The sequence below is a fragment of the Carcharodon carcharias genome, chromosome 28 (assembly GCF_017639515.1).
Source record: "Carcharodon carcharias isolate sCarCar2 chromosome 28, sCarCar2.pri, whole genome shotgun sequence".
Taxonomy (NCBI): Eukaryota; Metazoa; Chordata; class Chondrichthyes; order Lamniformes; family Lamnidae; genus Carcharodon; species Carcharodon carcharias.
Genome location: NC_054494.1, coordinates 29,395,050 through 29,408,949, shown reverse-complemented (window position 1 = coordinate 29,408,949; position 13,900 = coordinate 29,395,050). Strand labels below are relative to the sequence as shown.

Genomic DNA, 13,900 nt, shown 5'->3' with positions numbered 1-13,900 from the left:
TATACAGCACAAAATGATCCAATCAGGGTAGCCGGTGTCCTGCAGGATGTCTTTGATGCCTCTATTTCAGCATCAAGCTCGCATGGTGAGCAAATCGCTTGGGCCCTATTTACAAGATTGCTGTTAGTGTGCGGAACTGTAAGAATACCAACATGAATATTGACCAGTGAAGGCAGGCTTGTGGTAGACTGTGGTGGAAAATCTCCTGGCAGATTTCTCAACAGTTTGTCAAAGGAGAGTTCATTTGACTGCACCATTTCAAAGGTGAATTTAAGCGCAGGATGGAGCCCATTAAGACAGGAAATTGTTACATGCAGCCGCAGATTTAAATATAGCAAACGTATTATCCACATATCAAATATGCAAGAGGTAGGAGGTTAGGTGTCATTCCATCGAAGGCACATTTCTCATAGAACCCAACAAAGATGTTTGCAAGAGCTGGATCAAGAGGGGATCCCATGGCAATACCATCTATTTGGGCATACATGGTGCCATTAAAACTGAACTCAACTGCGCGAGTTGCCAAGTTCATAAGATCAATGAATATTGATATCACACAATGGTGACAGGTTTAGATCACCACGATGTAGTGCTGCAGCGCAAATATCTATGGCTTCCTTACGTGAAACATTGGTGAATAGGCTAGCAACGTCAAATGAGCACATGGACACAACACTGCTATCCATATGCAAGTCCTGTACGGCCTTCGCAAATATGAAGGAGTCAAAACCTCTTGTAACAATTCGCCCAACCATTTGGCCAATTCACGTTGTGCAGAGCTGGTCATAGATAAGATGAGGTGTAGCAGGACATCACTTTTGGGTGTCTTGGGCAGCCCGTACATTCACGAATGTAGCAAACCGCGAGGATGAACCCTGTCATAAATATCACACGGTAGCTCATTGCTCTTACACAAGTCCAGCAAGCGTTTTTTTGAGTTTACTTTCGAGCAAGGTTGACCTGTCCTGCTGAGTGGCAAGTCCAATGGATACGAATTTGGGCCTGTCATTAAGAATGGCGAGCATTTTGTTAATAGTGCTTGTTAAAGATGACTATTCTGGTCCCGACGTCAGATTTACTGATGTGTATGTCTGGGTTGGTTTTAAGGCCTCACAACGCCGCAAGACATTTGCGTTGCTTGTGAAAGTCGGATGGGTCGTTCAGAATCTTGCAATATGCATGCGCTAGATCAGCTAGGTGTGCTTTCAAGGATTCAGCTGGTTTTTGGCAGGATAGTTGGGAGCAGAGGAGTTCAAACTCAGCGAATACCTCTATATGTTTGCTTTTGCATGAAGGCACACCAAAATTGAAACCATGCACTAGAACAAACTCCTTACCAAATTATATCGATGTTCCACTGTTAATCTCAAAACGACTTGAGAGTCAAGCTGCCTGGTTTAAATTTCAAACAATGCTTGGCAGTTAACTGTCAGTCACCATCAGTGATACATTCTCCATGATAACACCACTTGCTAACCAATCAGCACTGTCTTCGTAGAGTATAAAATGCTGTTTTGCCCTCTTATATTGGTATCCTTGCAAGTGTCCAGCTTAGTGCAAGACAAAAAGCTTACATGTGTTTCTTTCCTCAGCAACACGAGTTCTGCACTACCAAACAGCAGCATTAATACTTCTGCACTACCAAACAGCAGCATTAATACTTCTGCACTACCAAACAGCAGTATTAATACTTCTGCACTACCAAACAGCAGCATCAATACTTGGCATCAGAAACTTTCACCACAATTCTCATGTATGCAAAGTTGAGGAGCAACAAAGATTAGATTAACAGTGGAACATCAATATAATTTGATAACCATAAAGGGTTAACTAGTAAACCGGACAGACCACCCAGCATCGACCGAGGTACTGGAAACAACAGCGACAAACTCAGCCCCGTCGGCCCTGCAAAGTTCTCCTTACTAACATTTTGGGGCTAGTGCCAAAATTGGGAGAACTGTCTTACAAGAGTATTCAAGCAACAGCCTGACAGAGTCATGCTCACTGAATCATATCTTACAGAAAATGTCCCAGACATCACCATACCATCCCTCAGTATGTCCTGTCCCACCAGCAGGGCAGGCCCAGCAGAGGCGGCGGCACAGTGGTATACAGTTGGGAGGGATCGCCCTGGGCATCCTCAACATCGACCCCGGACCCCATGAAGTCTCGTGGCATCAGTTCAAACATGGAAAAGGAAACCACCTGTTGATTACCACATACTGCCCTCCCTCAGCTGATGAATCAATGCTCCTCCATGTTGAACACCACTTGGAGCAAGCACTGAGAGTGACAAGGGTGCAGAACATACTCTGGGTGGGGGACTTCAATGTCCATCATCAAGAGTGGCTCAGTGACACCACTACTGATCGAGCCCGAAATGACATAGCTGCTAGACTGGGTCTGTGGCAGGTGGTGAGGGAACCAGCAAGAGGGAAAAACATACTTGGCCTCATCCTCACCAACCTGCCCATCGCAGATGCATCTGTCCATGACAGTATAGGTTGGAGTGACCACCACACAGTCCTTGTGGAGAAGTCCCACATTTACACTGAGGACACCCTCCACCATGTGGTGTGACACTACCACCATGCTAAATGGAATAGATTTCAAACAGTTCTAGCAACTCAAGACTGGGCATCCATGAGGTGCTGTGGGCCATCGGCAGCAGCAGAATTGTACTCAACCACAATCTGTGATTTCATGGCCTGGCATATCCTCCACTCTATCATTGCCATTAAGTCAGGAAATCAACCCTGGTTCAATGAAGAGTGCAGGAGGGCATGCCGGGAGCAGCACCAGGCATATCTAAAAATGAGGAGTCAACCTGATGAAGCTATAACACAGGACTATTTGCATGCCAAACAGCAATAGCACCAAGTGATAGTCAGAGCTAAGCGATCCCACAACCAACAGATCAGATCTAAAGCTCTGCAGTCCTGCCACATCCAGTTGTGATTGGTGGTGGACAATTAAACAACTCACTGGAGAATGAGGTTCCACAAATATCCCCATCCTCAATGATGGAGGAGCCCAGCACATCAGTGCAAAAGATAAGGCTGAAGCACTTGCTACAATCTTCAGCCAGAAGTGCCAAGTGGAGGATCCATCTCGGCCTCCTCCAGAGATCCCCAGCATTACAGATGCCAGCCTTCAGCCAATTCAATTCAGTCCACGTGATATCATGAAACTGCTGTACGCACTGGATACTGCAAAGGCTATGGGCCCTGACAATATTCCGGCAATAGTATGGAAGACTTGTGCTCCAGAACTTGCTGTGTCCCTAGCCAAGTTGTTCCAGTACAGCTACAACACTAGCATCTAACTGGCTATGTGGAAAATTGCCCAGGTATGTGCTGTGCACAGAAAGCAGGGCAAATCCAACCTGGCCCATTACCATCCCATCAGGCTACTCTCGATCATCAGTAATGAAAGGGTCATCAGTGCTATCAAGCAGCACTTGCTTAAGAATAAGCTACTCACTGGTGCCCAGTTTGGGTTCCACCAGGGCCACTCAGCTCCTGACCTCATTACAGTCTTGGTTCAGAAAATGGACGAAAGAGTTAACACCTGAGGTGAGGTGAGAGTGACTGCCCTGCACATCAAGGTTGCACTTGACAGAATGTGGCATCAAGGAGCCCTAGCAAAACTGAGTCCATGTCCAAATGCAGCAAGCCTTGGACAATATCCAGGCTTCGGCTGACAAGTGGCAAGTAACGTTCATGCCACACAAGTGTCGGGCAATGACCATCTCCATCAAAGGAGAATCAAACCATCATCCCATAACATTCAATGGCATTACCATCACTGAATCTCCTATCAACATCCTGGGGGCTACCATTGACCAGAAACTGAAATGGACTAGCCATATAAATACTGTGACTACAAGAGCAAGTCAGGAGCTAGGAATCGTGCAATGAGTAACTCACCTAGTGACTTCCCAAAGCCTGTCCACTATCTACAAGGCACAAGTCAGGAATGTGATGGAATACTCCCCATTTGCCTGGATGAGTGCAGCTCCCACAATATTCAAGAAGCTTGACATCATCCAGGACAAAGCAGCCCGCTTGACTGGCACCACATCCACAAACATTCACTCCCTCCAGCACCAACGCAAAGTAGCAGCAGTGTGTATCATCTACAAGATGCACTCCAGAATTCAGCAAGGCTCCTTCGACAGCACCTTGGAAACCTACAACCACTACCATCTAGAAGGACAAAGGCAGTAGGTAGATGGGAACACCACTTGGAAGTTCCCCTTCAAGTCACTCATCGTGCTGACTTGGAAATATATTGCCGTTCCTTCACTGTCGCTGGGTCAAAATCCTGGCACTCCCTAACAGCACTGTGGGTGTACCTACACCAAATGGACTGCAGCGGTTCAAGAAGGCAGTTCAACCACCACCTTCTCAAGGGCAATTAGGGATGGGCAATAAATGCTGGCTCAGCCAGCGAAGCCCACATCCCATAAACAAATGAAAAGGAAAACATCAAGAAAACATAACAATCTTATTGTAGTGATAATGAGGACACTTACATTCAAAGAATGTCTCCGATAGTGTGAAGCAGTAATATGGTGACTTACTATTGTATGCAAGTACTCTGCCAGGGAGGTGATTTTGGGCAGAGACTGTACATTTACAAAGTTTTGCTCAGTCATGAATGCCTATTAGTGCGAAATATCACCATTTCATTTAGAGTGCAATTTTTGAGTCTGTGCACAGGAAGTGGATTCAAAGATATTTTCAGACAGACAAATAGGACAGTCTCATCTGCTCTCAGCTTGCCAGTAGATGCAACTGAATGTGTTACTGTTCAAGGTATTGATCCAATTTCATTATGGAGGTCAAGATAATCATTTCCCCACAGCCATTTGGTAAAGGATAGTACTGGATCCAACCCATAACTTATCGTACGCTTATTTAATGAAACAATACAAGCATATATCTCCTAACTCAACCACAGTTTCAATATGTGACTCCAAGTGAAACCCCAGTTAATGCCCACCACCTGACTTGTGACTTGCAGACAAGCTCTGAGGAATCACAAGATGACTTACCTATCATAGAATTCCCAACCACTGACCTGCTCTTGCAGCCACAGTATTTATATGGCTGGTCCAGTTCAGTTTCTGGTCAATTGTAACCCCCAGGATGTTGATAGTGGGTCATTCAGCAATGGTCATGCCACTGAATGTCAAAAGTAGGTGGTTAGGTTCTCTCTTGTTGAGATAGTCATTACTTGGCACTTGTGTGGCGTGAATATTACTCATCACTTATCAGCCCAAGCCTTGGTGCACTGAAGCACAGACTGCTTCTGTATCTGAGGAATGGTACTGAACATTGTACAATTAGCAGCAAACATCCCCACTTCTGTCCTTATGATGGAAGAAAGGTCATTGATGAAGCAGCTGAAGTTGGTTTGGCCTAGGAAACTACCCTGAGGAACTCCTGCGGTGATGTCCTGGAACTGAGATATTTGACCTCCAACAACCATCTTCCTTTGTGCTAGTTATGACGCCAACTAGTGGAGAGTTTTCCCCCTGATTTCCATTGACTCCAGTTTTGCTACATCTACCTGATGTCACACTTGGTCAAATGCTGTTTTGGTGCCAAGGGCAGCCATTCTCACCTCACCTCTGGAGTTCAGTTCTTTTGTTCCTGTTTGGGCTAAAGTTGTAATGAGGTCAGTCAATGAGTGGCCTTGGCAGAACACAAACTGAGCATGTGAGCAGTTTATTGCTGAATAAGTGCCACTCGATAGCACTGTCAACAAACCCTCCCATTACTTTGCTGATGATCGAGAATAAGCCATTGGGACAGTAAGTGGCTGGGTTGGATATGTCCTGCTTTTTGTGGACAAGGTGTACCCAAGTAATTTTCCACATTGCCGGGTAAACGCCAATGTTGTGGCTGTAAAAAAAACTTTCTTACGCCCCATTTGAATCTGTGCCTTGCAGCTATTATGAACCTCTGCTTGCTCTCCACCTTCCCAAATACTGAAAAATGTTGCACAATATATGGGTCAAGCCTTGAAACTGGACACAGCTGAACCCAAATGCAATTTTCTGTGGTTACTATAATTATCCTTTTCACAGTTCAGCATTCGTTTTAACTGAAAAAAAACCTTTTCATCTTCTCCAGGGCATCCCAAGATCACACTCCATCCTTGAGTTGGCAATTGACAAACCCTTCATTATGACCCTGAGGCCAGTCACATAAAGCTGAAAGAACATGGTTTATTGTGTATTCCTCCAAGTTTTCTTCCTTCTCTCTAGGGTTGATGCTGCTGTAGGGACAAATCTGCATGATCAAATTTAGTGACACGGAAGTGCATGCTGCCATGCAGATGGGAGTCCCAATGTAGTTCCTGCCTCTCCTCTTCACTCCCTTCTCTCAACTTTTTTATTTTTCAATGATGAGCAACAGCAGGAACTTTGCAACAAAAACTAGCCATGTCCTGACTTGAGCATCTACCCCCATGGCCACATATTCCAATAAATTCAATTGTCAGTGTAAAACATCAGATGAAAGCATTTGCGGTGTACGGTCCACTATCCTTTCTAGTGGTGCATTTAAATACCATGGCACCAAGATAACCAGAGCACATGTTAGGCACAGTGGCGGAAGTAGTGATTGGAGGAGTATTTCTTCTGTTGCAGGTAGAAATCTGTTCACCTGCAGCCCCAGGGAGATTTACCATTTGGCACCACAATGGCCCTAGCAGCAGAAGCCATATACATAAAAAATACAGAACTGTGCAGGGGACTCCGTTATTAATGAACTTTCAAAAATATTTCTGCGTTCTACTAAGTATTTAATACTACAACTCAGAGCCATTTACTAATGGACTTTGTATACTTTATCAATGAAGTGGCTCTTTGCCAAGTACAAATTCAAAGCCTCCATAGGAGGTCTGCAATGGCAAAATGTAGCTCGTGATCGATTCTATTTCCCCATCTGGAACTGCAGGTCATGAAGCTTACTCAAGTATGAAGTACTGCTCCGCAGTAATATTCCTCATGATTATGCAATTGTGCTTTAGAGTAAAGCAATGATCCAGGCATTTCATGCTTTAAGCTCCAAATACATACATTATACTGTCCCAATTAAATAGCAGTGTTAATTTAATTTCTATTCAGCAAGGTTCACCAAGTAATATCCCTGTCGTCTCTCAACACAAACTAACCTAACCAACTGTGACTTGACCCTGGACCCAATTGGAGGATTTTTTTTAAAATTTAGCTTTATTCCTTGAGATGTGGGTGGCAGTCCTAAGGCAGGACTCTGTCCATTCCAGAGTACTGCAAGACTAAGGATGTGTAAGCCAGACTGGAAAAGGTGGCAGGTCCCTCCCTGAAGGACATCAGTGAACCAGCTTGTTAAAAACAATTCTTAATCAGAAGCTTTCATGGCACACAAATCACCAGATATTAAATTCAATTTTACAACTTGGTGCAGTTTGAATAAATCTACTTGGCAACTGGTCCAATTCCATATGCACTCAGCCACCACACCTTTCCAATGTTGGAATATGGACAAATTGAATCATTCCGAATTGAAGATGAAAGCATGCAAGAACATTACCTTCTTCACTGGAAAAGATTTAATAATTACCAGTTTTACCACCTGCAAACAACTTCAGTCGCGTATACAAGGGTTCAGATTCTGCCTTGGGAACAATGGAGGCTAATCCATTCTGACACCATCAGGCAGCTTTGTTTGCAAACCAGCACAAAGGTGTCTTGGCAGGATCACACAGGTCTTTATTCAGGCAGTGTAGAAATAGGCTGTTGCAATCTGAAATCAAACCCGTTCACGTGACCAACTCACTCCAGAGCAGCAGTTGGGTGCTCTGTCATTCCCTCTAGTCGCCAATTTCAATAAGGTCATCGCTGGAGCTCTCAAGGAAACCAGTCACTTCTTTCTTTCCTCCATCCCCTTGCTCCAGAACAGATCCCATTACAAAGCAGCACCAGGGATATGGGGGAAGGATCACCAGCACCAGGCATCAAATGATTCAGAACTTAAAAACACTACAAGGAACTGCAACGAAACACAAGTTCTCTATCGACACAAGTTTTCATCGTGTATTTCACACGGTCAGGAGTAGCTGACCAGGAAGGGATGGGTCAGGGTCACGAGCTGTATCTTGTGATGCAGCGTGTGAAAGAACAGTCAGTGTGCATAATATTAGGCAAACAGAAGTAGGATTCCCATAGACCAAGTGTAATTTCATTGTTTTGTTGCGACTGGTCTTTGGGGAGGGTCATTTCACCTCGTGCCCTGGAACAGTCAGTTCAGGTGATCCCTGCACCATGGTTGATATGACCTTTTACATTGATGGTAGCATTTGATTACTTATAGTCTAATGCAGAGGAATGGGAACACAGTGAAAATTTATACATGGTTTGAGGTTCCATGGCATACCTGGGTAGCCATGCGAGAAAGTGCTTGAACACTCCTGATGTAAATAAAACACTTGGCACTAACTAAGCATGGAGAAGGACAAGTCACCTTGTGGCACATTCCAGCTTTCCAGCAGCTTGAAATTCTTACCCGTTTAGGTCCATGGAAAATTTTCCTGGTATTTTCCTTGGCTTTTTCCTGTCTGTTCATTGGTTTCCTACCAACATCGGAAAAGATGGAATTTGACTCATCACTGAATTCCAACGAATCTGAAAATGAGTGCAATTCACCAGTCAACATACTATATACATTGAAATCCTTCTTACTCACAATAGGATAAAAAAGTTGCTTGACGTTCCTCATCCACAATCAATCATGGTGTAATACAATAATGTACAGTCACAGCAGTAGAACCTCAGGTGTACTCAGTGATGTTACTCACTGGCAGTAATAGCTTCTCCATTATCAGACCCAGTCATTCATTGAAGTTTTCAAGAGGGAATTCAAACCAAATTCTGCTTCAGTAAAAGGTTGAAGCACCAGGGTAGAAATAGGCAGAGCTAGGCCAGAAGTTTCGTCAGCACGGTATGAACAGCTTCTTCTGTTTCCTACCATCTTGTAGTTGCCTAGATATACTGATGCAGTAAACCCACCCTTAACTTGGTAAGATAGAAAATGGTGTGTTTTGGAGAAACTGGAGATGTACATGTATAGTAACCACACGTGAGCTATTCCCATTTTAATGCCCCTTCCGCTTCAATCTCCCACCGCCCCGCCCCAACTTCACCCCCTCCCCCCAATATTACCCTCCCTCATCATTCTCCTCGGCTCCACACAAATGAAAGCAGAACTTTAACTCCACTGTCTTGCTCATTTAACCTAGGCCAATATCTCAATCCAATACTGAGGGAGTGCTGTACTGTCAGAGGTGCCATCTTTTGAATGAGACATTAAACTGAACATCTACCTGTTCTGTAAGGTGGACATAATTCAATGCATTCATTCTTAACTCACCAAAACTTTCCCACGGTTTGGGAATCGAGAACTTCTCAGCAGTCTATTTACCACGATTTCCTGCCAACTTCTACTTGACTAATTGCCCAACGATGGCTAAAGGACTAACTGAATTATTCTAACATCAATGGTCTTCCCTGAACCAGACTTCAGATGGCAGAATTATTGCTACCCATCCTTGACTGTGTGACATAATTTGCAATGTCAGAAGATAATGCATGATTCCGGGGATGTAGTCAGAATCCAAAAAAGGTTCACGCTTTGCTCATCTGGTATAAGACATCGAACATGCCACAATTTTAATGGTAGCTTTTTAATCCAACTTACCACAGTATCTGTCATTGATCTTCATGCAGGTTTACACAAGGCTGCAAAAAATGTTCCACTCCACATCACCACATCTAATCACAATATATTAGACTAAATGTGCCAGGTCAAGGTGTTCTGGGCTTCACAGACTTGTTCGTTAATTGGTGAACTTTACTGCCATGCAGTCTAACAACAAAGTCAGGCTAAATCTGGTAAGCACAAGCAGCCTGTCTCAACAAAAAAATTGATGGTTACAGCAAACATTTATGATAAGACCACCTAGAAATTACTCTGGGTCTTGTTTACCAGACACTTACGGATGAGGGAGGCAAATTTCGCCTTTCTTGTTCAACCATCACAAATAGTCATCTGGGAATCCACCCCCCCATGTTCACCACTCTGAAGAAATTCCTGATATGAGTCATAAAGTTACCTGTTACTACTTCCAACTAGGATCCTCTTTTTTCCCTCCATTTATTGTTTAAAATAATTCAGATTTTATCAATCTTCTATGCCTCTGATTCTCTCATTCCTTATTTCAAGGCTGAAATGACCAAATTTCTCCTGTCTATTCTCATAACATAAATCTAGAAGACCACGAATCAACCAAGCTGAGTACACAGCAGGGCCTCAGCACAATCAAGTAACATTGTGGTGGACTAAAGCATAATTATGTTCTTCACCCATTCTCCCCCATCAGGGGTAATTGCCTATGTTCTACTGCACATGGAATGAGGGAGAATGGTCACATTTGATGGGGATCATCTTAAATATTGTGATGAATATCTAGGTCTTGGGTTTATGTCAATAGGCGCATACGTTTACAGCACAGGAGGCCATTCGGTCCATCGTGTCCTTGCCAGTCAACAAAGCTCTAACTACACTAATTCCGTCTTTCAGTGCTTGATCCATAACCCGGGAGTCCATGGCAACACAAGTGAATATCTAAATAATTCTTAAATGTTACGAGAGTTTCTGAGTCAACCACTCTTTCAGGCAGTTCCAGACTCCCACCACCCTCTGGGTGAAAAAATTTCTCCTCAATTCTCCTCTTAGCCTTCTACCTCTTAGCTTAAATCATTGCCCCCTGGTTATTGACCCCTCTACGAATGGAAAAAGTGTCTTCCTAGCCATCCTATCTATGCCCCTCATAACCTTATACACCTCTACCAAGTCCCCTTTCAACCTTCTCTGCTCCAAGGAAAACAACCCCAGCCTATCCAATCTTTTGTCATAGCTCAGGCCCTCCAGCCCAGGCAGCATCCTGGTAAATCTCCTCTGCACCCCCTCCAGTGCAATCACATCCTTCCTATAATGTGGTGACCAGAACTGCGCGCAGTACTCCAGTTGTGGCCTAACCAGCATTTTATACAGTTCCTGCATAATCTCCCTGCTCTTGTATTCTATGCCTCGGCTAATAAAGGCAAGAACCCCAAATGTCTTCTTAACCAACTTATCTACCTGCCCTGCTACCTTCAGGAATTTGTGGATATGCACACCATGGTCCCTCTGATCTTCAGTACTTTCCAGGGTCCTACCATTCACAGTATAATCCCTTGCCTTGTTCGCCCTCCCCAAGTGCATTACCTACACTTTTCTGGGTTGAATTCCATTGTCACTGTTCTGCCCACCTGACCAATCCATTGATATTCTCCTGCAGTTTATGGTTATCCTCCTCACTACTCACCACCCAATCAACTTTTGTGTCATCCACAAACCTCTTAATCACATCACCTACATTTAAGTCCAAATTATTTATGTACACCACAAACAACAAGCGCCCCAGCACCGAGCCCCGCGGAACCCTACTGGAAACAGACTTCCAGTCACAGAAACATCCTTCTACCATCACCCTCTGCTTCCTGCTTCAGTGTCAATTTTGGATCCAACATGCCACTTTGCCTTGGGTCCCATGGGCTCTTACTTTCTTGACCAGTCTGCCATGAGGGACCTTATCAAAAGCCTTGCTAAAGTCCATGTAGACCACATCAAATGCATTACCCTCATCAACACTCCTGGTTACTTCCTCAAAAAATTCAAGTAAATTTGTCAAACATGACCTTCCCTTAACAAATCCATTCCAACTATTCCTGATTAATCCATGTCTCTCCAAGTGCAGATATATTCTGTCCCTCAGGGTTCTTTCTAGTAACTTCCCCACCACCGAGGTTAGACTGACTTGGCCTGTAATTTCCTGATCTCACTTCCTCACTTTTTTAATAATGGGACAACATTAGCAGTCCTCCAGCACCTCACCTGTGGCCAGAGAGGATTTGAAAATTACTGCCAGGGCCCCTGGTAGCTCTTTCCTTGTCTCCCTCAACATCCTGGGATACATCTCATCTGGGCCTGAGTTTATTTAAGGCCGCTAAACTCACCAGTACCTACTCACTATGTTAATTTCCTTCAATATTTCCACAGTCCTCCACCCTGATGTCGATACCTGTTGTCCTTTTCCATTGTGAATACCGACGCAAAGTATTTATTGAGGACTATACCCACGTCTTCCAGGTCCACACACAAATTACTTCTATGGTCCCTAATTGGCCCTACTCTTTCCCTAGTTATTCTCTTGCTCTTCATATATTTAAAAAACCCCTTTGGGGTTTCCTTTATTCGACCCACCAATGTTTTCTCATGCACTCTCTTAGCTTTTCTAATTCCCCTTTTAAGTTCCCCCTTGCACTTCTTATACTCCTCTAGGGACTCAGCCATATTGAGCCCTCAGTATATGCCATGCACCTCTTTTTTTTCCTTAATCTTAACCTTTATGTCCCTTGACATCCAGGGTTCTCTGGCCCTTTGTCTTTACAGGAACATATTTGCCCTGTACTCTTGCTATTTCCTCCTTGAATGCTCCCCCACTGCTCTAACACAGTTTTATCTGCAAGTAGCTGCTCCCAGTCCACCTGGGCCAAATTGTATCTCATCTTAGTAAAATTAGCCTTTCCCCAATTTCGAACTTTTATTCCTGGCCCAACCAGATGCTGTTCCATAACTATCCTAAATTTAACTGAGTTATGGTCACTATCTCCAAAATGCTCCCCTACTGAAACGCCTTTCACTTGCCCGGGCTCAGTTCTGAATATTAGGTCCAGAACTGCCCCCTCCCTTATTGGGCTATGACTGGCTAAAAAATTTCTCCTGGGTGCATTAAGAATTTTGCTCCCTCCCTACCTTGCACACTAAAACTATCTCAGTTAACACCTGGGTAGTTAAAATCCCCTATTACTGCCTTATCACTCTTATACTTCTCTGAAATTTGATTACATATTTGGTCCTTCATCTTTCCCTGACTGTTTGGGGGCCTATGGCACACACTCAACAGCGTGTTTGCCCCTTTTGTATTTTGTTACTTCTATCCATATGGCCTCATTTGATGATTCTTCCAAGATATCATCCCTCCTCACTACTATAATTGATTCCTTGATCAATATCGCAACCTCCCTCCTCTTCTATCCCCCCACTATATCTCGTCTGAATACCTTATAACCAGGAATGTTGAGCTGCCAATCCTGCCCTTTTAGCCAAGTCTCAGTCATAGCTATGATATCATGCTCCCACGTGCCTATCCATGCCCTCAGTTCATCTGTATTACTCCTCAGGCTCCTTGCATGAAAATATATTCCATTGAGCCTTGCTAAACTCACTTTTTTCTTCTCTGCCTACGTTTCCTCTGCCTTCCAGATTCACTTACTAGTGTTTTAACTTCCAATTCCATCTCCACTTTTCTCCCCTCTGAACTACTTTTCAGGATCCACCCCCCCCTCCCCACCAATTTAGTTTAAATCTGCTCCAACAGCATTAGCAAACCTTCCCGTGAGGATGTTGGTCCCATTCCCTTTCAGATGTAACCCATCCAACTTGTACAGGTACCACCTCCCCCAGAAACGATCCCAATGCCCAGGAATCTAAAGCCCTCCCTCCTGCACCATCTCTCCAGCCACGCATTCATCTGCTTATCCTTCTGTCCCTATACTCACTACTGCGTGGCACCGGGAGTAATCCGGAGATTACTATCTTTGAAGTCCTGCTTTTCAATTTCCTCCCTAACTTCCTAAAGTCTGCTTGCAGGACCTCATTCCTCTTTCTCCCCATTCATTGGTCCCAATATGGACCACAAGCTCTGGCTGTTCACCCTCCCTCTTCAGAATGCCCTGCAGCAGTTC

General features: G+C 44.2%; 1 protein-coding gene across 2 annotated transcripts in view; it reads right to left on the bottom strand.

Moving 5' to 3' along the window:
• LOC121270745 (wings apart-like protein homolog) overlaps positions 1–13,900 on the bottom strand; it is a 168,641-nt gene that overhangs the window by 77,866 nt on the left and 76,875 nt on the right. For both annotated transcript variants that reach the window (XM_041176128.1, XM_041176129.1), the window contains exon 4: positions 8,559–8,677. In XM_041176128.1, coding sequence (XP_041032062.1) covers positions 8,559–8,677 — 119 coding nt within the window. The remainder of the gene's footprint in view (positions 1–8,558; positions 8,678–13,900) is intronic.